Below are 23,923 nucleotides of genomic sequence, written 5' to 3' on the forward strand. Positions count from 1 at the left end.
ATAAGGACTTTATTGGATAAGTATTTTTTAGGTTGCCTTATTATTAAGAAAACAACATGACTAGTAGCATAATTCCAAAGGCAGTAAGGTAATTCAGATTGAAAATGATAGACCTAACTACACCTGGAATATGTTGATGTTTTCTTTCAACTATACCATTCTATTAGAGGGTCTCAATACAACTAGTTTGATGATCAATGTCATTCTTTAAATAAAATTCATTCATATAGAATTCCTTTCCAATATCACATTTAATACTCTTTATTTTTAATCCAAATTGAGTATTGGCAAGTGAAGCAAAAGTTTCTGATTAAGTCAGGAACTTTTGATTTGGCTTTCATGAAGTAAAGTCAGGTGAATCTGGATTTATCATCCACAATGGTTAGGAAATACCTATGTCCTAAGGTGCTAGTCATAAAGAAGGGACCCCATATGTCCATATGCAATAAATCAAATACATGAGCAGATTTAGAAATACTATTGCTATAAGGCAGTCTTTTCTGCTTAGCTAAATGACAGGCATGGTAAGGCAAATCAACTTTGTTGCATTTACCAATAGTATAATATTTCTGCATTATTGTCATTTTTCATGTGAAAAGTGTCCTAGTCTATTATGCCAAACATTTGAATCATATCTAGTGAGTGAACCAATTATATATTGAATATATTGTTTGTCAAAAGGTCTTGTTATACACTTAGCATGATTCCTTATAACATAAAATTTTGCCATTAAGTCAACTAGACCAATCATCTTCAAAAAGTAGAGGTTCTGAATTTCACAAGAATTTTCAAGAAACATTAATCTGCAATGCAAAGTATTGGTTAATTTTCAAATAAAAATTAAATTGTAGTGAAATGTTGGTGTATAAAGAACATCTATCAAGACAAGGTGTTTTGAAAATATCACACTACCAGATATGGTTGCTAGGATCTGATTTCCATTTGGCAAAGTTACCATAATGGGTTTTATATGTTTAAAGTTTTAAAACGAGACAAAGTATGGCACACATGACCTATGGCCCCAGTGTCAATAATACATTCAAGGGACTTACTTGAACAAGAAAACATATGCAGGTTACCTTTGCCCTTTGAGTTATCAAAGTTAGTGTTGAAATTGTTGATAATGTGACTGGATTGCTGTGAGGATGATGATTACATAGCTTGCTCTTTGGTGGCAGTCTCCACTTCATCAATGTGTGTGAATTCCTCCATGGTGGTAAGGTTATTCACATTGTTGTTCTTAAAATATCCAGGTGGGAAACCATGCTTCTTGTAGCATTGGTCAATGGTATGACTTGTCCTATTATAGTAGGTACACATCTTTGATCCTCTTCCACTGGATGATCTTAAAGAATTGCTTCCAAATCTTCCCTGTGTGTAGGAGTTTCTTCCTCCTGAACTTTGGTAACGCATGCCTCTTCCTCTTTCTTTATTTGTACCAAAACTAAAACTGGATTCATTGGCATTATGATTGTAACTATTTTCAGCAGCATTAATTAACACCTTGGGCTCATTGTAGTGTGAGTAAAGATGTTTTTCTTGTTGGGTTAGTAAAGAAAAGGCTTTGTTGATGGTTAGTAAAGGATCCATCAACATTATTTGGAATCTCACACTCTCATATTAGTCATTTAACCCCTTAAGAAAGCATATTATATAATTGTTCTCTCTATAAGTCCTCATAATGGGTGCCAAGGTGCAATTCCAAGAGCAGGGTGAAATAGATCTGAAGTTGTCTAGTTCCTGCCATAACCCTTTTATGTGTGAATAATATGCTCCAACTCCCAGATTTCCTTTTCTGTAAGTACGTATCTTTCCAAGCTACTCAGAAATTCTATAAATGTCCCCTTGGTAGTATTTTTCTTTTAGATCTTGCCATATTTCTACAGTTGTCTCCATCCAAAGAACGCTTTGAGATATTGTGGCATCAATTGACTATATTAACCAAGACACTACCAATTTGTTGCATTGTCCCAATTAGAAAAACTAGGATCATCAATTTAGTGCTTCGAGAGAGAACCATCAATGACTTGAAGTTTGTCCTTGTTTTTTATGGATCTGGTCATTGCTTGTGACCAAGTACGAGAGTTGTCTCCATTTAAAAGAACTTAAACAAGAGCAGCTCTAGGGTTCTTACTAGGATGTATGAAGAATGAGGAGGTAGGATCTTGAGAAGATTTATGGTTGCAACAGCTCGGTTATCCATATGGTTCAGTATTTTTCGAATGAAAAGAAAAAAAAAACGAAGAGAGAAGAAGATGGTCAGTGAACAAGAAATAGAAAAGAAACATGGAAGAATTACCAAGAAATATAGAGTATCTATTTGAATCGATGATGATGAAAGGTGAAACAATTGCAGCAGCGGAGCATGGCAGAGCTTCTTCAGAGAAGAGGTTGTGATACCATATTAAATCTATGGCTTTCCATGACTGAGAAATATCCTGGTGATGTAGTAAGCAAGAAGAGTGAAGATTCAATGAATAAGAAACGTTTATTATTTGAATAAGAGAAATAAGATGAATGATTACAAGAGTAAATCTCTACTTAGCATTGAAGAAACACCAACTATCTATTTATAGGAAGTTAGTTGCTAAACTAACTCCACTAACTACACAAAAATGGAAAAACGTAAAACAAAAAGAGAAAGAACAAAATGGGCCAACAAAGAAAATAAAAGCCCAATAACCCAACAACTAGAAAGGCGTTTTGATTAGATTTAGATTTAGATGTGTTGCTTTCTAATACTCATTCTTCAATATTGTTTTGATTAGATTTAGATGTATTACTTTCTAATACCGAAAGGCGTTGTTAAGGGTACTTAATGAAACTTATGACAATCCTGATGTTACACCTAAAAGGATTATTGGCATGGTTGTTCATGTGAGGCATGTGTGAATGCAAGCATGTAAGAACTTGGTTTTGATGAAGACAAAGTTTAAAGCTTAAAGAGAAGGATATATCAACAACAACAACATAAAAACTCATATTCAAGCTTCAAGAATGGATCATCATGACTAGAGTAATATTTTCACTTTTAGGTCCTAAGATGCTTTGAATGGATAGAGTCTAAGTCGAGTGAACCTTATGATAAATCTCACATGATTAGAGTATGACCATATTGTATAAAGATATTTTCATAATGACTTAGGTGAATTTAGCAAGCATACGTGATTTTTGGGCAATAATACTTATATCCTTTTCAATATCCTGCATCATGCATCAATCATTCATGTTATAGGTTCATTCAAAATTAACTACGTCTTTTAAAAAAAATGTAGATTGATTAAGACTTTGATTAATCAATTAAGTCTTTGTAAATGGGAAATTAGTTAATCAATTAAGAACATGGTTAATCGATTAAGTCGGTTTTTGTTTTGGAATCTTGGATGTTTTAAAGAAATGTTAATCGATTAAGTAGTTATTTAATTGATTATCCCCAACAGAACAATTTCAAACTGAATGGTATTTTAACATCCTTTCCTATATGCAATGATATCTGAGTAATAAGAAACTTGATGTAATATTGATAGAAGGTTTTCAAGAGTGATTTTCTGAAAAGAGAGAAAGAAAATTTCATGTGAAAAGAGAGAGTTTGTGAATCTTTGAAACATTTTAGTTTTCAAACATTGTATGTTTCAAATATTTTCCTTTTGTGACTCATAATCATTCATATTCATCTCTGTGATTGTGAGATTCATCAAAGGATAGTTTGTTCTTAATAATAGTGTATGATTAGCACATCGTAGGTGCAAGGAACTTTGTATGCATCTTTACGCTCAATTTTTAAATTTGTTTCTTTGATGATGTGAGGTATCACCTAGGAGGAAGAGAGAAATTTAGGAGAAATCCTAGGTTGTGGTCAAGGTCTAAGAAGACATCTCATTGGGTATACTTGGTTAGAAGTGATGAGGAGCCATTAGAAGCTAGATCCAAGAGAATTCTTGGTGGAAGAAGTGTTTTGTATAAACATTTTATTTCTTCTAGTTTAGAAAATCTCCCAAGATTAGAAGGGGAAGCCTGGATGTAGATTGCATGTGGATTGGCAGTCGAACCAGAATAAGTCGATTGTGTTATCTTCTCTCTTACCCTACTCTTTTACTTAGATGCAATTATCATATTTTCACTTTATTTTATAACATTTATTTAGAGATCATTTCATAAGTGATTATGCTTTGTTAATCACTTTTAGTAATCTTCTTAACAGCACATTTGATTAGTTTAACCATTGTTTTCTTGCTTCATCAAGAACCAAAAGATTTTGAAGAAAATCATCAGGTTAATTGATTAAGCCTTCATTCAATTGATTAAGTCCAGCTTTTTTTTAATTGATTAAGCAACCATTTAAATCGATTGAAACCAATAGTTTTTTAGATTATCTTTTGTATTTTGAATCGAGTTTAATTGTTACTTGAACCACCTTTTCACCCTCTAGGTGTTGTTAGATCCCTTGTTAACCAACATCATGTCAATATCATAATCTTCTTTGAGGACGAAATTATGAAGCAGTTAAAAGAAGTTCACATGCTTTACTTATCAAAACCAAATGAAAGGGTCACATTGTGGGCAAGATTTTGATTGATGGAGGGTTGGATCTAAATGCTATACCATGGTATATCTTATCATCCATGGAAATCATTAGAGATGAATTAGTGCAAGGACAAATGATTGTCCATGCCTTTGATTGTAATAGAAGAAGTATTTTAGGTGAGGAAATGTTGTCATTGGAAATTGGACCTATTATTTTCAAATGTTGTTTGTAGTTATGGCCATTGACACTACATACAAATGTTACTTGGTAGAAACTGGATCAATGAGGCAGGTATTGTGTCGTCCACTCTACATGAGGCATTGAAATTTGTCAAAGATGGAACAATCATTACTCTTAATGAGGAGAAAGGAAAATGTTTCGTCCAAGCCACTTGTTTGGTGTCGGTGGTGTAAGAAATAGATATGAAGAGATATATAATTAATGATGGCATTATCCAATAATGTGAGCTTGTAGATTTCTAGGTAGTTTGTGACCTTTTGGCTCAGACAATAAGTTATTATTAGTTAAACAATGGCTCTATAGAAACCTAGAAGGGTTTAATATGTTTGATGTTACTTCACTACTTCGATTCACACAAACTAAGTTTTTCTCATATAATCGATTATGCAACAATTATTTTCAGTCTAATAGATTGATAATCTATTGCACGATACAAAACCAATTCTTCTTCTGATGATTGATTGATAATTGATTATGGATCAATTATGAGCATAAAATTAAAAATCAATTGAACCATATGTAAGATTGAGATGATAACAAAGATATGGTGAATTAGTTGTTTAAAACTATGGTAGATTTTTCTGCAAATTTCAAGAGTTAATAGCAACGGAAAAGTTATGCAGAAAAAATCAAATAAATGTAAGGAGAAGAGAGTACCCATAGATTTTATACTAGTTCACATTCTTGTCCACGGAAGGCTGTGTCCAGTACTCTTGCAGCACAAGAGATTTCTTCACTAGATATTAAGAGTAGTAATTACAATTTCTCACCCCGAGATTTCCTTGTACCTTACTCACTCTCTAATACATATATCACTCTTTGGAAAAACATCATTTCCAAGTGATTCTATCCTCTTTCTTATCACACCCTTATGAAAGAAAGTAATTCAATACTTTGAATGAAGAAAATGTTTAATTATGGCAATGAATTGCCTTTACAAGATTTTGAAGTTATAAACTCTTGCAATCTAATAACTCTTTGTATACTTTAGTACTAATGATCAAAAGGTTTTGAATAACTTGCAATAACACTTAAGGCAACTTTAGAAAACAAGTTTTGAAAGTTATGAACAAGTTGCACCAATGTAGAACAAGTATTTCAAAAAAGTATAGATTGTGTCACTGAGTTATATCTTTGTTGTGTGTTGTTATGAAATGAGTTTCAATGCTTTTATATAGACTTTCCAATCAACTAGAATACCTCTACGAAAAGGTAGGAATTGTTTGGAATGAAACCATTTCGTTTGGGTTGAAAACTATGTAGTTTAAATCTGAAAACTTGTGTAACAGCTCTCAGTAATCGATTACCCAACTATTGTGTCCAGCAGAGAAATTGATTTTCACAGGCAATAATCAATTACTCAAAAGGTGTAATCGATTACTCAAAAGGTGTAATCGATTACCCAACTACTCTGTCCAACTGGGTAATTATTTACCGCATTGTGTAATCGGTTACCCACATGGTGTCATCGATTATCCTGGTCAATTTTTGTTGCATAACTCGTTTCTCACTCATGTAACATGTTACTTAGTTCTGGTAACCTGTTACTTAGTCACAGTAACTTGTTACTTAGATTTAGTAATGTGTTAAACAATATTTTGAAAATTATTTTCATATATACTTGTGTTTATCAATTTTCTTTTTAAAAACTTTTGAGCATTACTACTAAGTGTATAGTTTAGAGTATAAGGATAGAAGTATCTAAAGACTTAGATTCTAAATTCTTGAAAGTCTTCATTGTCTTCATAAGTATTCTTCATTTTCTTCTTTTATGTGATGTTGGTATCTTTATCAAAACTGTATCAAGGTCAGGGGCCAGATCTTCTTCACACTATATGCGATCAAGAATGAATCAAGATCCACTTGCACTACATCCAATCCTCTTTCTGATTTGGGAATTTTCAACATAAAGAATTAATTGTTGTATATATGCACACTTCCAACTTCAATCCTAAATTCAGCTTTACTTGACCTCTAAGATATTGATACCCCAACACTTCTAGAGAAACAACGTATTGAATCTTCTTCCTCTCTTAATGTAAGAACATGTCACACTTTTCACCTTTCCCTGTGTTTTTCAATGGAATGATCTAAACTCTTGTATACAAATTACACCTAGATGTGCATAAATTATAACAAAGTTTTCGTAACATAAACTCTCCAATCAAAACTCTAATCACTTTGAATCTAAACATACAATGATAGTGTAGATTAGCGATGAATAAGTGAATCTCAAAATGAAAGTAACTTTATTTATAATATTTGACTTTCTCTCTAAAGGTTCTTGAAACCTTTCTTTTTTTTTCTGAAATTATGAAAACGAATCGAATGATGAATCAATAATGAGTTGTGTGAAACTAAAAGCTTTAAAAAACATTTTTTGTCTTCAGTTTTTACTAGATAATTGATTGATATTATCATAATCGATTATTTGTTACAAAAGTTACTTTCACAACAACACACTTACTCAAATAATTGAATCATAATAAACTATTCTCTCGTAATTGATGCATAATCGATTATGGGGAGAGAATAACTTACATTTAAGTAAAACATATAAATATAAATAATTTTAAACTGTGTTGGATTAATGACATCAGAGTTTTATGGTACTTAAGATTCTATCATATTCATTTTAGACCTATAAATTGCAAAATGCAATATAAAACTTAATCTAAGAGAATGTGAAGCATCCTAGTTTACTTATTGTCATGAACTCTTGCTTTGTTTTCATCAAAAATTGTTATTCAATATGTCTTTATGCTTTCAACTACTAGAGTCGTTCGGTCAATAAAAATTGAAAGAACTCTTCAACCATTCACTGATTATTTTTACCCTTTTAAAATTTATTAAATTATATCAATTACTCCACATTAAAATTCCTACTAATAATTATAAAGTAATGTAGTAACTAAACAAAGAGGTAATTATAAATTAATAATTAGTGGATAGAATTAATTATTAATAATTTTATCAAATTACTAATATTTACTTATTTATCTAATTATAAAATTTCTAACAATTTTAGCAAATAACTAATAATTACATATTTTTTAATTATCTAGCTATTTAAATACTCTAATTAATAAATAATTAAATAAATATTAGATGTCATTTTTAGTCATTTAATAATCTTAAGCTAGTTCCACATCTAGTTTTATATACAACTTTGTTTAATAAACCACATACACAACTATAAATTTGTATTTATTTTCGGAACAATAAACTACAAGCTTACAATTTTAGTTTTGTTGAACAGACCCAATGTGATAAAAGACGAAAGATGGAGATTTTGTACCCAAAAAATCAAAGAAGATGCATTATTCTTTGAAAACATAATAGTTTAAATAGATTTAAAAATTATAATGAAAAGCATATGTTGAATTTGAGTCTGTATTTTTTGAATTCACAAGTAGTTGGACCAAAGATTTTAAAACCTGATTTTGAATATGTACAAGTTTGGATAATGAGGTACCAGAAATAGGTACCTAGACCCACGATTTCTATATACAATAACATAATTAAACATATACTTCTCCATAATGTTTGCTAATCCATAATTATGATGTAATATTATGCTAGTAGAGAGATCACCTTTGATATGTTCTATTATTATGTTTTAAATTATATTATTTCCTAAAAGAACTTATACTTCAGTGATAATTTTAAGTTGTCTTTAATTATATTTTATAATTATTATTATTTGTTTTTCTTATTTTGAATGACTAAAATAACATAATTGGAAACATGGACACAAATCTATAAGTTTTTTATAATTTTTAAATATTTTCTAAATTTTTGGTACCACTCGCTAGATACCCAAAGACCCCACAAGTAGCAGAGCCATCAAATATCCGCATGAGTCCAAGTCCCAGAATGATAGAACGGGGCAGGTCCAAGTAGTGCGCATTGTCATCCATACTCATGAAAGAAAAATCAAGAGACTCTCCTTTAAGATTATGGTGCCAAGGTTATATATAAGGACTCGATAGGCACGCATGTCAACTTAAAAAGACTTTTACGACAGTGACGTGGGATTGTGATACGTGTTCCATGATTTCCCTTTCAACTATTTTCATAATCCCAGTCGTGATTGGCAAAACATGTTCAACAAAATAATGCATGAACATAAATAAATCACACACAGATAATATGTGCAGAAAAGTGAATTAACTATTGACCCAAGCTTTAAAACATAACATATTTATAGAAGGTAGAACATTATAATGTCTCAGACTCAGTTAAGCATTTGAACTTAAGGAATAAAAAGGGTCCTTCAATTTCAACAGAACATTCTGACTATCAAAAAAGCTAAAAATGAAGACATATCTAAACTGCATTAGGGACCTACTCAAGCAGCTTTAGCTGTTTCACGAACTAGAGAAAGTTTAGCCAACAAACCACACATCTGAAGGTAAGAACCAACTCCATCCAAAATTCTCATATGAGCAAACCCAGCTTCCTGCAATTTGAAGAAAAAAACCATGTCAATCGTAAACTCGGTAAAATAAAGTTACAAATTTGGCAAACATATAAACATACATACCTTCATAAATTCCAGTTTCAGGTACTCAGCCATGTCATAATTTTTTATTATACGAAAAAGTGTTGTGATGATATCAGTTGGAGAATATCCTAAATCATACAGTTGCTTGAGACCCAAACAAGCCCCGTCAAAATTCCCGTCGATCACATTGCGCACCATATTCTTCACATGCAATGGATGCGGCTGGTCACAAACCTGAAAGCAACAGATTATAATGAAACCCATGGTAAATTGTGAGGATATCTAAATAACAAATCATATTTATTCTAACCTTGAAAACATTTGCCTGGTTAACAAACTGGAATCCACTGAATGTTGCTTGCAAGTTATTCAATGCCTGCCTCATATCACCATCAGCTGTGAAAATGATGGCTTCAAGGCCCTCAGGAACATACGGAACCTTCAACAATAGCAGTTCAATCAGTTTTATAACCATGTAGCATATTACTACTACATCACATAGCAGCAACACGACCAAGCAAGATCGAACATATTTTAGAATATGAGAGTTATATGCTTTAAGATGGCCCTGGTAAAATGCTGTAAAATATCTCGGACTCATAACTGGACATTCTCCAAGTCCACATGAATAATTTGGACCTTCCACAAACTCTCCATACAAATAATTATAGGATGCGGTGAAGGATGAAACAACCAGTTTCTGGGTTGATTTTAGGTTGGGAGATAATTTGAAACTCATAGATTATGTGCAACTTCCTACCAATAACCCCCTTGAAACAAAAGACATCTATTTGGTCAATGAAGGTGGTTCCTGAAAATTGGATGTTCTGGTAGCGGCCCTTCCCTCAAGTATAGTTCGGTAAGTTTGACACTGTCACCCCTCCTTGGTGGATGGAGGAAGTGACAATATTTGCTCACCTAAATGAAAGAATTGTAACTTTACTGTGAAAAAATGATTAAAACTGACACCATGGATTTGAATACCGAGGGTGGTATTTTTACCATAAACAAATCACAAATGTACCGATGATAGTCTTTTATGGCTCATGGAAGCCTAAACACGAAAAGAGAAAAATTGAGTAGCTCAAGCTAATTGCTCTCTCTGTAAGCATCATACTGAAACAGTGCCGCGATTTCTAAGAGACTACCACTTGGCTGTTACTGTTTTGAATGAGTTTATCAAGATTCCAAGAGAGTAACATTCTCTACTAAGAATTTAAAGGAGTGGATTATTAATGTTAACTTGAAAGAGAACTAGACATACACTGAGACTAGTGATTGGAATTGTGTGTGTGTGCTGCTGCAATCTGGCTTTTGTGGAACTGGAGGAAGAAAAGTAGTTTTGTTGAGAATTTCCAAAGACAAACAAGTCCTTCCAAGGCGATAAATCTGGTGGTGGGCCAACCACTTTATGATAGCCAGGAACAATACTTTTACAATGTTTCAATAATCAACCAACAGTGTGCTGATCAAACAGGTGGATTGATTTCCTCCTAACCATGACAGGCTAGGAATCAATAGTGATGGCGGTAGTAAAAAGGGAAAAGTGGAAACACTATGGAAGGCTGTGGTGGTCTACTGTGCTACCATTGTGAAAATCGGATAAATTATTTTCTCTTTAACATGTTTCAGCTTTTGCATTTATGATTGACACTTGGGATGCCTTGACAGTTTGAACATGGCACGGGCTCTAGGCTACAGAAAAATCATTTTTAAGTAGACTCTAGCTCTATCATATGATGGCAAGGGCTTAAAGAAACCCCATGACTAGAACACTAATTAGAGCCATCAAGACTCTCAAGGAAAGAGGCTAGTGCATCGAAATTGGCAACATTTGTAGAAAATCAGTGTGCTGACAGTTTCGGCTTGTCGCTATTATTAGCATTCAGCAGGATCGGGGCATTAGAGTTTGGAAATCCCCCCAGAAAAGTTAACTATGCAGCTTCTTCATGATTGTACAGGTACTCCTTTTTCCTCATTTTCTCATTACCTTGGCCCCTTCATGTTAACCCAAAAAGATTTATTGCTAGGCTATCCAGCTAGTGCCTGACAAATAAGCCAAAGGTTTGTGGTCTGTGGACATGGAGGAAATCAATATGTTCAAATGTCACATTCAGTTTCATGAACATTCAAATCAGTATTCTTTATATGCTCTAAAAACATGAAAGACGCCAAAATTCAACTAATGGCATTTCTGAAGTTCTTTATATTGTTAGCTAAAATAGGACTATTCTCTGAATTCTAGAAAGCAATGGGACAGAAAAGGTGCAACAATCCTTGAAAACTCTACTATTTAGTTTGACAATGCAGATGAAATTACTGTAGTTCTAATTAAGCAAGCCTTCGCAATTATTTAACATGGAAAAGGAATACCACAAACTTCAACCTAGGAAAGATGATAAAAATATAGAAAATAAAGTTACCTTCTCAGCTTGAACTACTACCATGAGGCGGCCAAGTATCTCTTGATCAGATAATCGTGAAAACCGCACAATGGCACATCTACTCTGAATCGGTTCAATAATTTTAGACGACGTGTTGCATGCAAGAGCAAAACGAGTAGAATTAGAGTATATCTCCATAGTCCTTCTCAAGGCTTGCTGAGCTCCTGATGTCATGCTGCATCGAAAAATAAGAAAAAACAAATAACAGAATTATTAACATTTTGCACACTCTTTTGTTAAACTCAGATTAAATTACCACAAAAGTTACCTGTCAGCTTCATCCAGTATCACTACTTTGTGTCGGCCAGGAGGCAGCGTCACTTTCTTTTGTGCAAACATCTTGATTTTGTTCCTCACAACATCTATTCCTCTACAAAAAATTAGGCCAAAAATCACAATTATTTAGCATATAAATGGAACGGAATGTTCTATCTATTCTCTTTGCTTCCACCCTCTCTCAGTGAAACAAAAAAAGTTCTATTGTTTTTAATTCCATGCTCCACTATGTTCAATTTATAACACAAAATAATAGAACCTCCATTTTATTTTCTATCCCATTAAATTAGGAAGACATAAACTATAATTTACCAACCAGGCGTTAGTCTAGTAATATAATGTCATGCTAGATCCCCCTAAAGACCAAAAGATCAAGGTTCGATTCTTGTGAACACACTTGATAGAAGAGCAATCACGCACTCCGAAAGGGGTTAGTTCCTTACTCGTAGAGTGAAGGATACCTTTGGTAGTACCAACAAAACATAAACCCCAATTTCTATAATTTGAAAATGGAAGAACGGACCTGTCATCAGATGCATTTAATTCGAGGACAGCTTCCTTGCAATTAGGTCCAAGAAGTTCATGTGCAAGAGCGAGAATGCTAGTCGTTTTCCCAGTTCCAGGAGGACCCTAAAATAGTTCAATATAACATAATCAGAAATTCGAGTAAAAAATAACGAGTTATGTTCTCGCGAGTTGGTTTTCGGAGGGGAATGTATTTCACAGCACCCAGCCAACCATTTCGCATGTTCCATTCCCCTCCAAAAACCAACTCCCGACATTATATTAAATAAAATAGAAAGAGAAAAAAAACAGAGATGCGAACGGAGAGAATGAGGTTGGGCATGTTGCCATCACGAGCGATGACTTGGAGCCTTGAGACAGCGTCCTCGTTACCGACAATGTCGACGACCTTGCTGGGACGGTACTTCTCAACCCATGGCACATCGTAGCTAACTGATGATGAGGATGCCATGCTTGTTTTCGATATCACAAACACTTTTACCTAATCGTTACTCAAACTTTTCACTGTAGTAGACAGGAAAAAACCCTTCAAACCCTGACCCGGATCTGTTCTGGACTTCTGGTGCGTTAACCAATCCTAGGGTGAGAATGGAATGCAGTATTTTTTTTCTTCAACAAATAGTTATAAATTAAAATATTTTGAAGCGTTGAGATTTCATGAAGTGGCAAATCTATTTTAAGTGTCCGTATATTCCCCCAATGTGTTTTGGAGGGAATTTGTCCAAAATATTTTCTCAATTTTAATTTTAATGGTGAACTAGGAAGTTATTCGTGTATTCACACATAGCAATATATTTTTACCGCATAATTAATAACACATATTACATATATATTTACATGGTTAAAAACACATATGTTAGTATTATATTTGTATTGTTAACAACGCACATGTTACCCGTGTGTTCGTATGGTTAAAATCACACATGTTAATCGTACATTTGCATAGTTAAGAATACACATATTACATGTGCATTTGCATTGTTAAAAACATACATATTACCCGTATATTTGTATTGTTAAGAACACATGTTACTTGTGCATTCGCGTGGTTAAAAATACAGGTTATCTGCACATGTGTATCATTAAAAACACATATTCCTCGTACATTTACATGGTTAAAAATACGCATATTACTCATATATTCGTATTGTTAAGAACATACATGTTATTCGTGCATTCGCGTGATCAAAACATGTTCAAACACATAAAAAAAATAAATGACAATTCCGATTTTGAGAATTGTAGAAAGAACAAATCTATAAAATAATAAGATCAATGAAAAAATTGTACAAAAAATCAATGAAAAATAAAATAAGATATACAGAATAAAAACATATCTACAACATAAACAAAAAAAAGGCACTTTAAGGAACAAATCTATAAAATAAACAATAAAATCATTAAAAATATACTTTAAAGAGAAATGTTGGAAGAGAAAGAGAAGGATAATCACAAAGAGAGAGAATAATAATGAAATAATAAAATGAAACCAAAAAGAATAAAAATAAAAAGACACCATATGTGAAAAAGAATTCAAATAGAAATTAATATGAGATATAATATGGGAGATAACACATATCCTATTTCATAATATGTGTCACTCCATGTGTTATGAGTTGTGATTGGTCAGAAAAATATTTAATAATTATTTTAAAATTTAATGCATTTTTCAACTAATAACAGTTATGACACATGAAGTGATACATATTGTAGGACATAAGATATGTTCCAAACATAAAAATGTACATATGAGAGAGAATGAACAATTTAAGAGGAAAGTTTTGTTTTGTTTTCCCATATGTATCCTCGCACTGGAGGCAATCATGTACGAGCCAGGAACATCCACAGGTACGTGGGACTAACTCTCCCAGTGGACATTTTTTCATCCACAAGACTCGAATCCAATACCTTGTTTAAGGGGAATCAAACATGTACCACTTGAACCAACGCATGTTGGTTAAGAGGAAAGATTTTAATAGATATACATTGTTGTTAGATTTAGACATGTGCATTTATTATTGATACATAGAGGTTGTGGACTTTTAGTTTACCTTTTGCCCGTGAAATGTTTTGGGAGGGAAAAAATATTGTGAGAGATTGACATTTGTCAAAGAGGAGCTTTGTTTATTATGTAGTAATAGATAGATAGATTAGGATCATATTTTGTATCTCATTGTGTCTCAATCCAATAAAAAGTTAACATGTATTTAAAAGTAAAAGATAAAAAACATAAAGTAATAATTTTATACTATTTGGTAGAATATGATTTAGGAACTTTAGGCCGACCATATATGTCAGGCTACATCAGATAGGGCAAAAAAAACTGGGAATTATTCGAATTAAAAAATTAGTGATTGTTAACACTCTCTATTTGGTTTAAATTATGTTTTAATTTTAGTTTAGAACTATAAGATTATATGAATTATAATTTATTTATGTTTGAGTATCTTATCTAAAAAATGAATATAAACTAGTATATTTCTTTTAGGTAATATAAGGTAGATAAATTATTTTTTACATAGTAAATTACATAAAATGACATAAGATCATTTATTTGTGTTGTGATAAATTTTAATTTTTTAGATAATTTTTAAATACATATTTTTTAAAATGTATTAGCATCATATATAATTTACTATAAAGTTTTTAAAAGTTTATTACTTCATAACAAAATTTAAAAAAAAAAAATTAGACCACAATATAAAAATCAATATTTAAAATTGCGTCATTGGAAGAGCAATTAAGAAATGAGATAACATTAAGGGTAAATAAGAATGACATTTTAATAGAAAATAAGTATGGAAGAGCTTCTATTTTTTGGTGTTTTTCATAAGAATAAGTCAAATTTATTATTGAAGTAGATTGTAAAATATATTCGTACACCAACTTACACCAACTTTAAGCTTATTTTTTAAATATATATATATATATATATATATATATATATATGTATGTATTATATGCAAAAACCCATCTATGCCAAAAAAAATTATTATCGTTGGGTCAATGTTTTAGCTTTGAAATTTATTTTAACCCTCAAACAATAAAATCACCTCTAAGAGAAAAATTCTAAAATATCATTCCAATTATATACATATGTGACTAAAGTTCACTTGTTACACTTGTATAATTATTCATGTCTCCATGTGATTCTTAATTTTCTCCTTCTGGATTTAGTTATATTTCCCCGTACAATAGCGACTCTCTTCTTTTTCACTTTAATTTGTCATGAATAAGCTTGTAAAACATAACGGCTCTAAAGAATAAAATTATGGCTCAAATTAGATCTAATCCTTTTTCTAATTTGAACCGAAAGAGCCCCTTTTATAATGTTACTTATGTTAGCTTGGTCGGGTGTAGGTCTACCATGTTATTAATTTTAAAGATGTAAATATTTGTTTTGTTCTATTGTTTTTCTTGTTTTTACTATTGTTGTTTTTATGCTGTCATTTTTCTGTTGTTATTATTTATGTGTTGATATTGTTGTTATTGTTGTTGTTATTTTTGTGTTATTGTTTTAGTGTTACTTTCATGTAAATTTGAAGTATAAAACTCTGAAATTTATCAAATGTATGAAAATTTCAAATGATCATACTAAATTAATTGTTACAAACTAATGTATTTTATTTAAAATAAGCTTGCTATCTCTTTGAAGCGGGTTTAGACATTATTTTAGTAGTTACAATATAAGTTAAATCTGTTTATCTCAAAGCAAGATGGCTCGAAACAACTTTGTAGCTTGTTTCCACAACTCTACATGTGAGCTTCATTTTATTATCTTTTCCTATATACTTCACGTCATAGTAAAAAAGTGGTGGAGTTCATTTTCCTTTATTAGGTAAACAAGGGCTCTACAAACACCTATAAATAAATGAAGGTTGAATAGGCATGAGGTTACTTTAATGCTTTAATTCACACAAAAAATTGATTTTTCGAAGCTAATCGATTATACAACAACTTTTTTAGTTTATTTGGTTGATAATCGATTGCAAAAAGTGCTAAATCAAATATGCTTCTGATAATTGGTTGATAGTCGATTATTAACCAAATATGAGCACAAAACTGAATATAAATTGAATTGGATGAAATCAAGAAGGAAGCAATATCTTTACCATTATGAAGCCTTTAATCAAAATATTAATGGATAATGAAATACTTGAAAGTAATCAACACAAACACATTAAATCAAAGCTTTAAAGAGTTTATGATTATTTAGAAATAACTCGTGGAATTTATCCTCATTCATACCAATCCATCAATGCTACATTTGGTCTCTTTTTCTGGCTCGGGGATTTTCCACTACGGAGAATCAACGTTTATTTATAACACACATTTAGATTCAATCATAATCTAGTTTTTTTACCTCTATGAATGTTAATACCCCACAAACTCTAAAGAAACTAACTTATTGAAACTTCTCCCTCTCTTATATTGCAAGAAGATTCCATATATACTTCTCAATTTCTCTATCTTTTCTAACAAAAATATCTTGATTTTGTTCTATATGATTCATACTTTATATGTCTAAAAATTGAAACAATGATTACGCATTAACAACTCTTAAATAACTTTAACCACTTCAATCTAAACATAGAAAACATGGTTTAGATTAGAGATGTATGTAAGAAATTTCAAAATGAAGAACAATTTTTCTTTAAGTATAAGTTTCTCTCTAAAGTGGGTTCTTGAAAACTTTCTTTTTTCTGAAATTGAATGGATAATGATTCTATGTTGGTTAATCAATTAACATTAAGTCATAGTCTAGTTTTCAACCACTCATAATCGATTATAACCAAGTCTATTTGTTGCAAAAACTAGTTTCACAATAACATATATTCAAATACTTGAAAATATAATTTTATTATAATGAAGATAAGCAAGAAATTTGGTGCACATTGGGTTGGCATTACTCTGACCGAGGCTCAGGGCCACACATCAAATATGACTCGCCAACCTCAGTTAGGTTTGCTCGGTCACACACCAAGTGTGATCCATCAGCTTCGGTCAGGATTGCATGGTCATGCACCATGTGATATATGTCACACCTTCTAATTTATATACCACTACTCAACAAATTGAGACTAGTCCAGACCACCTTGGGACTTGTAATGTGCACATGGTCTGAGCACATCAGAAGCCTGCCAAGCTCAAAGATGCCAATTAATGGTAGTATCTAATCTAGATATTTCAACATTCATTTAGGGCATCTACAAGGTCTATTATCCTAAACTATGTTTCAAATCATATCTCATATTAATGATATTGAAGTAAATATTGAAAAATAATAAATGTTTAATTTTTTTAATTGACATGACATGTTTTCAATGGTACATGACATATTTTCGATCGTACATGACATAGCTTGGAATATCATATCCTTGTCATATTAACATAGGAAAACGTGCATACAAATATCTTAAATTTTATAATTTAATATTTACATAATATTAATATAAATTTTTTCATCTCCATCATTCATATGTATTATTCTAATTTAAAAGTTGATAAAAAATTAATATATAAATAATAGATTATGTGAAATAATATAAAAAGGTTGTAAAATTATCTTATAATTTCGGTGCATAGAATATTTTCTACAATCAATTCACTATCTTTAAACTCTATAATGGGATTCCTAGAGTACATATCTTCATTTCTATTAATTTTGTGCCATGGATCTTACAAAATGTTGGAAATTAAACTAGTCTAGAAGGTACATGATTTATTATAGAGTCAAAAGCTTTGATAATAAGTTTTTAAAAGTTAGAAGATTGCTTGTTCAATTTGATAACTTGTACACTATTTTAGCCATCTTTAATAAGACATCAAGTGTTTATTAGTTGTTTTGGTAAGGATGTGAGTTATATACCCATTGTCAGGAGGTATAAGGATTAGTATAACTGAAATGTTAAAAATGTGATATCAAACAACTTTCACTTGTATAAATATGAAGCTTGTATCATGTTTTATCAATTTCAAGAAGTAAAAAACAAAGATTGAGAGAGAAAAATAGAAAAGCTCTAGCTAGTTTGGGAAATTTTAGAAAATTGATGTTATTTTAAGTATGTAGGTTGGCTATTAACAAAAGCTAAAGTGTTTGGGTGTATCATTGTTTACTCAATACATATATTTATATGTATTATGTATATTTTCTTCCAATAACATTTCTTTTTATAAGGCAATTTCAATTTTAATTCTCAAAAATTGATATGAGAGCTAGTTGTATAAAAAATGGCAGTAAGTTATGAGCAAATCAAGTTTAAACAACTATTTTCATGTTCAATTGAAGATGAAAATTTGCCATGTGGAAACAATTGATTGAGTTGTGTTTAACAATACTAGCAAATATGGAAAAATTGTCAAGAAAAGGTTTTGTTAAACCAAATGAAGAAGGAAAAGAAAAGTTACTAAGCAACAAGTTGATAGTCTAAAGCATGGATTAATTGTGTGCCATCAAAAAAAATTATTTTATTTGGAAACTAATTATAGGTCGTCTTTTTGTAAGAGTGGAGTTATTTAAACGAAATATTATTACTTATGATAGTGATATCAACTGTGCTTTTTGTTTCTCCCATGAAGAATATGTGGATCATTTCTTCATTTCCTATGATTTTGTTTCATCTGTTTGGGAAAGAGTTTCCTCATGGCTTCAGGTACCTGCTCCAAATCTGCGTACAGTTACTGAATTCTCATGATGATCTTGGTAGAAAATTCAAGGGGTCTAATTTGTGGAGGATGGTGTGGTTTACTGTGATGTGGTCCTTATGGTTAATGAGAAATGATAAGGTTTTTTCTAGTAAGGAGGCTAGTTTATTGCATATTAAGGATTTGATCCAAGCTAGATCTTGGACTTGGTTTCTTGCTAAAATAGGACCTTCCCCTCTGTTGTTTATAAATTGGTGTAACGATCCTAGTTGTTGTATTTCTATGTACTTTAAAAAGATCACTCGTTAATCTTCTTTGTATTGGGTTAACACCCCTTGTACTGTTTTCTAATACATCTTTGCTTATAAAAAAAATCGTATACTCAATAAAAAACTTTTATTTCTGATTTGTCATAGCAAGACAACAAAAGAGGTTTGGTAAGTATGTAACTTCAACCCAAAGAAATATTTGATGAATGTTATGACTCACACATACTAATTTATTTAACATCTTTTTTCTTCAACATTCTTATTCAGATGAGAATCACATATCCCAATTTGGTATCCTTAATCTTGTTCTGGTCAATTATATATTGCCACATCATTTAAAAAATCTACTTTGTTCTGATTTCATTTTTACCTAAACGGTGAAAAGATACCATTGATAATACTAAAAAAGAAATATATTACTTTCTATGATACCAAATTTGATACAACCACAAAATAAAAGGGAGTAGATACCAAAAAGAGTAAATAACATAAAATTCCTCATAAAGTAATTGACCTTTGAATAAATTGAAAGGTTTTATGAGATTGAACAAACAAAAAACCCACCAACATTTGAATCATAGCCCTTCATGAAATAAATTAGTGAAGATATCCATCACATTCTTTTTCAAAACCAACCCTACTTCAAGTCCACCTTTCTCATCTTTGTTCTCTGAAATGCCAATGCTTAAACCTCTATCCACAGAAGTAATCTCAACCTTTGAAGGCTTTCCCCAACCAAAATCATTCTCATAAACTCTAAACCTACTTGACCCTGCAACTCCAATTAACTCAACTCCTAACCTAACCCTAGTTTCATGTTTTGAAGACAATGTATCCATTCCTTCAAGAACACCATCCTTATCCAAATTCTTTGTTTTACTTAGAATCTTCTTAGCAACAATCACAAACCCATCTTCTTTTGTAAAATCTTCTGGCTTTGCATCCACTACATGAAGATTCACACAATTACCAAAATAGTTCTCAGGTACTTTTGGCTCTAACCTTGACCTACAATCAACTGCAAATCCAAAAGCAAATTTTTTTTGCTCATTCTTTTCATCTTCTTGAATTGCTCTAGCCATGCAAGTTGATACATAAGCACAAATAGCAACAAATGATGATAAAGTATCTGGCTTTGAACAAGAATCGTTTACTACTTCATCATCATTCACCACTTCATTCCATTTTGATAACAACCTTTTCTTTAACTTGTCCAAATCCTTAAAAGTGATCTTGAATGTTGCACGAACTGAATTCTCCACTTTTGGTTTAAACACAAATGATAGAATTTCCAAGCTTCTTTTCTTCTTTGTAGCATCATTAGGGTCTTTAGTCCAATTATCTGCAAGTAAAAGATCTAGTTGAGTTGGATCTTTGATAACATCTCTATCAAAAAAAGGCTCTAACTCCGGCTTCAAATAGAATGAAGGACATTCTTCAACACTACTTCTACACATATTAGCCCAAGCATTGATAAACATAGTTGAAGATTTTCCATCAACAACAGCATGGTGTGCACTGATACCAATAGAAAACCCTTTTTTTGGAAAAAGAGTAACCTGCATGGAAACAACAGAAGCAGTTGAATCTGAAGAATCCAAGTTAGGTAACAAAAAACGTGATTCTGAAGCATCACGTGGTGAGTTTTGTAACACATGGTTGAAGTCAACGTTAGATTCTGCTACAACAAATGACACAGCATCACCAGGGTTATATTGTATGATAGGTTTAGGTAAATGTGAAGGCCAAATAATGTTACCAGCAAGAGGAAGAAAACTTTGAAGGGTGAGTGAAAGTGAGGTTTTGAGATTTGGAACTATATTGTTAAAGAAAAAAGATGGGTCATGTGAATGATTTGGAAGAGAATAGAAGAAGATTCGTTCAACTGGGTGAAATCTTAACCAGAACAAGTCTAAGAATGTGAGAGGAAGAGATAATTGTGTTGAAGATTGAGGAGAAACAAGCAAGTTTTCATGGATTATGATGGGGTTGTTGGAAAAAACCATGTTCAATGTTGCAATGGAAATTTCTTGGCCTATGAAATAATTAATAAATTGCTTAGCTTAGGAATTGTAACAAAATGTTATGGTTTTTATAGGCTCCTCAAATATGCAACTTGTAAAATAAATTTTGATACATTAGAATTTTAAAGTATATGAATTTAAATCGAGATTCAATGTGCATTTATTTGTCTACCAAATATGGTGATCTCAACTACTCGTTTACATTAATATATTAACCAAAAAGTAGGAAGCATGTGCAACGTTTCAGAGTCTTTCATTATATTGTTTTTGGAAATTTGAAGCCACCCAATCTGACACCATCACGTGGTTGTTGGATCTAGTTATAAAAATCGTACCATACCGGTCGGTTCAACTGGAAAACCGGTGAATCAGGTTCCTAATTGGTACGGTACAAGTGTTGAACCGGCCAATTATTAAAACCGGTCAAAACCGGTGAACCAGACGGTATTTTACTAAACCGGCCGGTTTATACACATATTTTTTTAAAAAAAAACTAAAAAACCCATTAGAAGGTGATCCATCTTTCTAACCCTTCTTCAATACTTTAAGGCACATGCTTCCAATGGATACTTAGGTTACACATTTTGGTTCCTAACATTCGTGTGTAATTTCAGTGACATTTGTGTAATCTTGGAGTACGGTCTGAAATAGGATTTGGTAGAAAAGTATAATATTCATATAAGACAACTTTGATTCGTTGATGTTAAATATTAAAACTCCAAATTTATTTGTTTTATAGAGTGAGTTGTGAACTTATGTCATTTATTTTTATTTTGTGGTTGTTAAGTGATATTTTTAAATTGATATATGTTTTTTAATTTAGACTTTGAATTTGTTAAAGACTTAAAGTTGTTTATTTATGTGAATTTTGAGTAGATTATAAATATGGATTATAAATTTGAGTATCTACATATTTGAATTTTTTTTGTTATAGGTTTATATATATATAAATATAAGTAGGTATGTCCGGTTTAACCGGCATGCAGTTTAATTATTGAACCACTGGTTGAACCACTGGTTGAACCACTGTACCACTATACCAGTACCCTGACCGTTTTGATAACCGATACGGTTTTAACAACACTGGATCTAAGTGTTGACAAGAAAATACCTCAATAATAGAGGGGTTGAGTACGGGAGGGATCCTCTCAAGTACGGGAGGGTCCAATATTTAGTGTTATCAAAACTGAACCGTACTAGATAATTTGACTGGTTTAACCATTGATCGAACTTAAAAATGGCTAGAGTTTACTATCTTATTAGAATGATAGTTGGACCGTTTTGAATCAGAGAAATTTCGATTCGACCGTGTTAAACCCGCTTAAACCTGATTAATATAGGAAGTAAACTGGACGGTTCATTTCAAAATTAAAAAATGGAACACTACTTAATTTTTTGTTTTACGCCAGTCCTAAAAAAGACGAAAAGACGTTACTTCAAAGTGATTATATATGATTAATAATTATACAAAAGTTTACATTTATATATAATTATATATTTATAGATAAAAATATTAATTTGTATGAAATCACCCGATCAGATCAAACAGCTTAACCGTTTAAACCTAATATAAGATCTCTTTCAATTTGACGTTTGAGCCGGGTTTCACAACATTGTCAGTACTGGACTGTGAGGTCTAGATTTGTTTCATCATTTATAATATTTTTTTGACTAAAGATATTTTAAAATCTTCACCATCATTTTTTTAATCAACATATTTTAATCTTATTAGGTACTGGACCCTCCAATAATGGAGAGAATCCATTTTCATAATAGAGAGGTGTTATCACTTTTATATTGACATATATAAAGATAAAAGTGTGACCTTATTGTATTCTAAAAATAAAAGTGAAAAATTATATTATTTTTTCTCTTATTTTAGATGTACATTTATTTATCATTGGATATGATCTTAACTATAATAGAGAGATGATCCTCTCCAATAATAAAAATAAACAAATCATCACTTTACTAATATCATTTTATTATATCTTGAAAATAAAAGTGTCAAATCATATTATTTTTTATTCTCTCTTCCTCACTCCTTTTAACTTGTTGGACTAAGAAGTAAGACAGCAGGCAAGCAATATTCCATCATTAAGGGTTGAGTTATTTTAAAAATTAAAGATCCATATTTTCAACTATTCTTTTCATATTTTACAAACTTAAGTCGTAGTTCTATTTTCTATTTGAATCATAATAAGGTCTAATTTTTCCTTCATATTTTTCTCTCTCAAATAAATAAGGATAAAATGAAGATCTTTTACACAAAATATAGAAAACTAGTTATATCATTTAGTATTTTTAATCTAATACATAACCTTAATCATTAACCTTTAAACAGGGTGAAGTATACCCAAAATGCCTTTTATCTTTCTACTTCAACTACTCTTTAAAGGTTGATGTTTAAAAATATGATGTGAAAAGGCCAATGTTTTGGATTTCTAAACCATTAAGTGATTTGAAAC

General features: G+C 31.4%; 2 protein-coding genes across 2 annotated transcripts; both read right to left on the minus strand.

The window, feature by feature from the left end:
• Positions 8,950–13,103, minus strand: LOC109330472 (replication factor C subunit 2). The gene is made up of 7 exons (XM_019564662.1): positions 12,819–13,103; positions 12,516–12,622; positions 11,985–12,086; positions 11,696–11,891; positions 9,583–9,711; positions 9,312–9,506; positions 8,950–9,227 (listed from the first exon to the last, which is right to left on the minus strand). The coding sequence occupies exons 1-7, from the start codon at positions 12,966–12,968 to the stop codon at positions 9,117–9,119; spliced, it is 990 nt and encodes a 329-aa protein (XP_019420207.1). The 5' UTR covers positions 12,969–13,103; the 3' UTR covers positions 8,950–9,116.
• Positions 19,951–21,490, minus strand: LOC109331860 (phenolic glucoside malonyltransferase 1-like). Its single transcript, XM_019566628.1, has one exon. The coding sequence runs from the start codon at positions 21,435–21,437 to the stop codon at positions 20,007–20,009; it is 1,431 nt and encodes a 476-aa protein (XP_019422173.1). The 5' UTR covers positions 21,438–21,490; the 3' UTR covers positions 19,951–20,006.

Source organism: Lupinus angustifolius, chromosome LG17 (genome assembly GCF_001865875.1).
Source record: "Lupinus angustifolius cultivar Tanjil chromosome LG17, LupAngTanjil_v1.0, whole genome shotgun sequence".
Taxonomy (NCBI): Eukaryota; Viridiplantae; Streptophyta; class Magnoliopsida; order Fabales; family Fabaceae; genus Lupinus; species Lupinus angustifolius.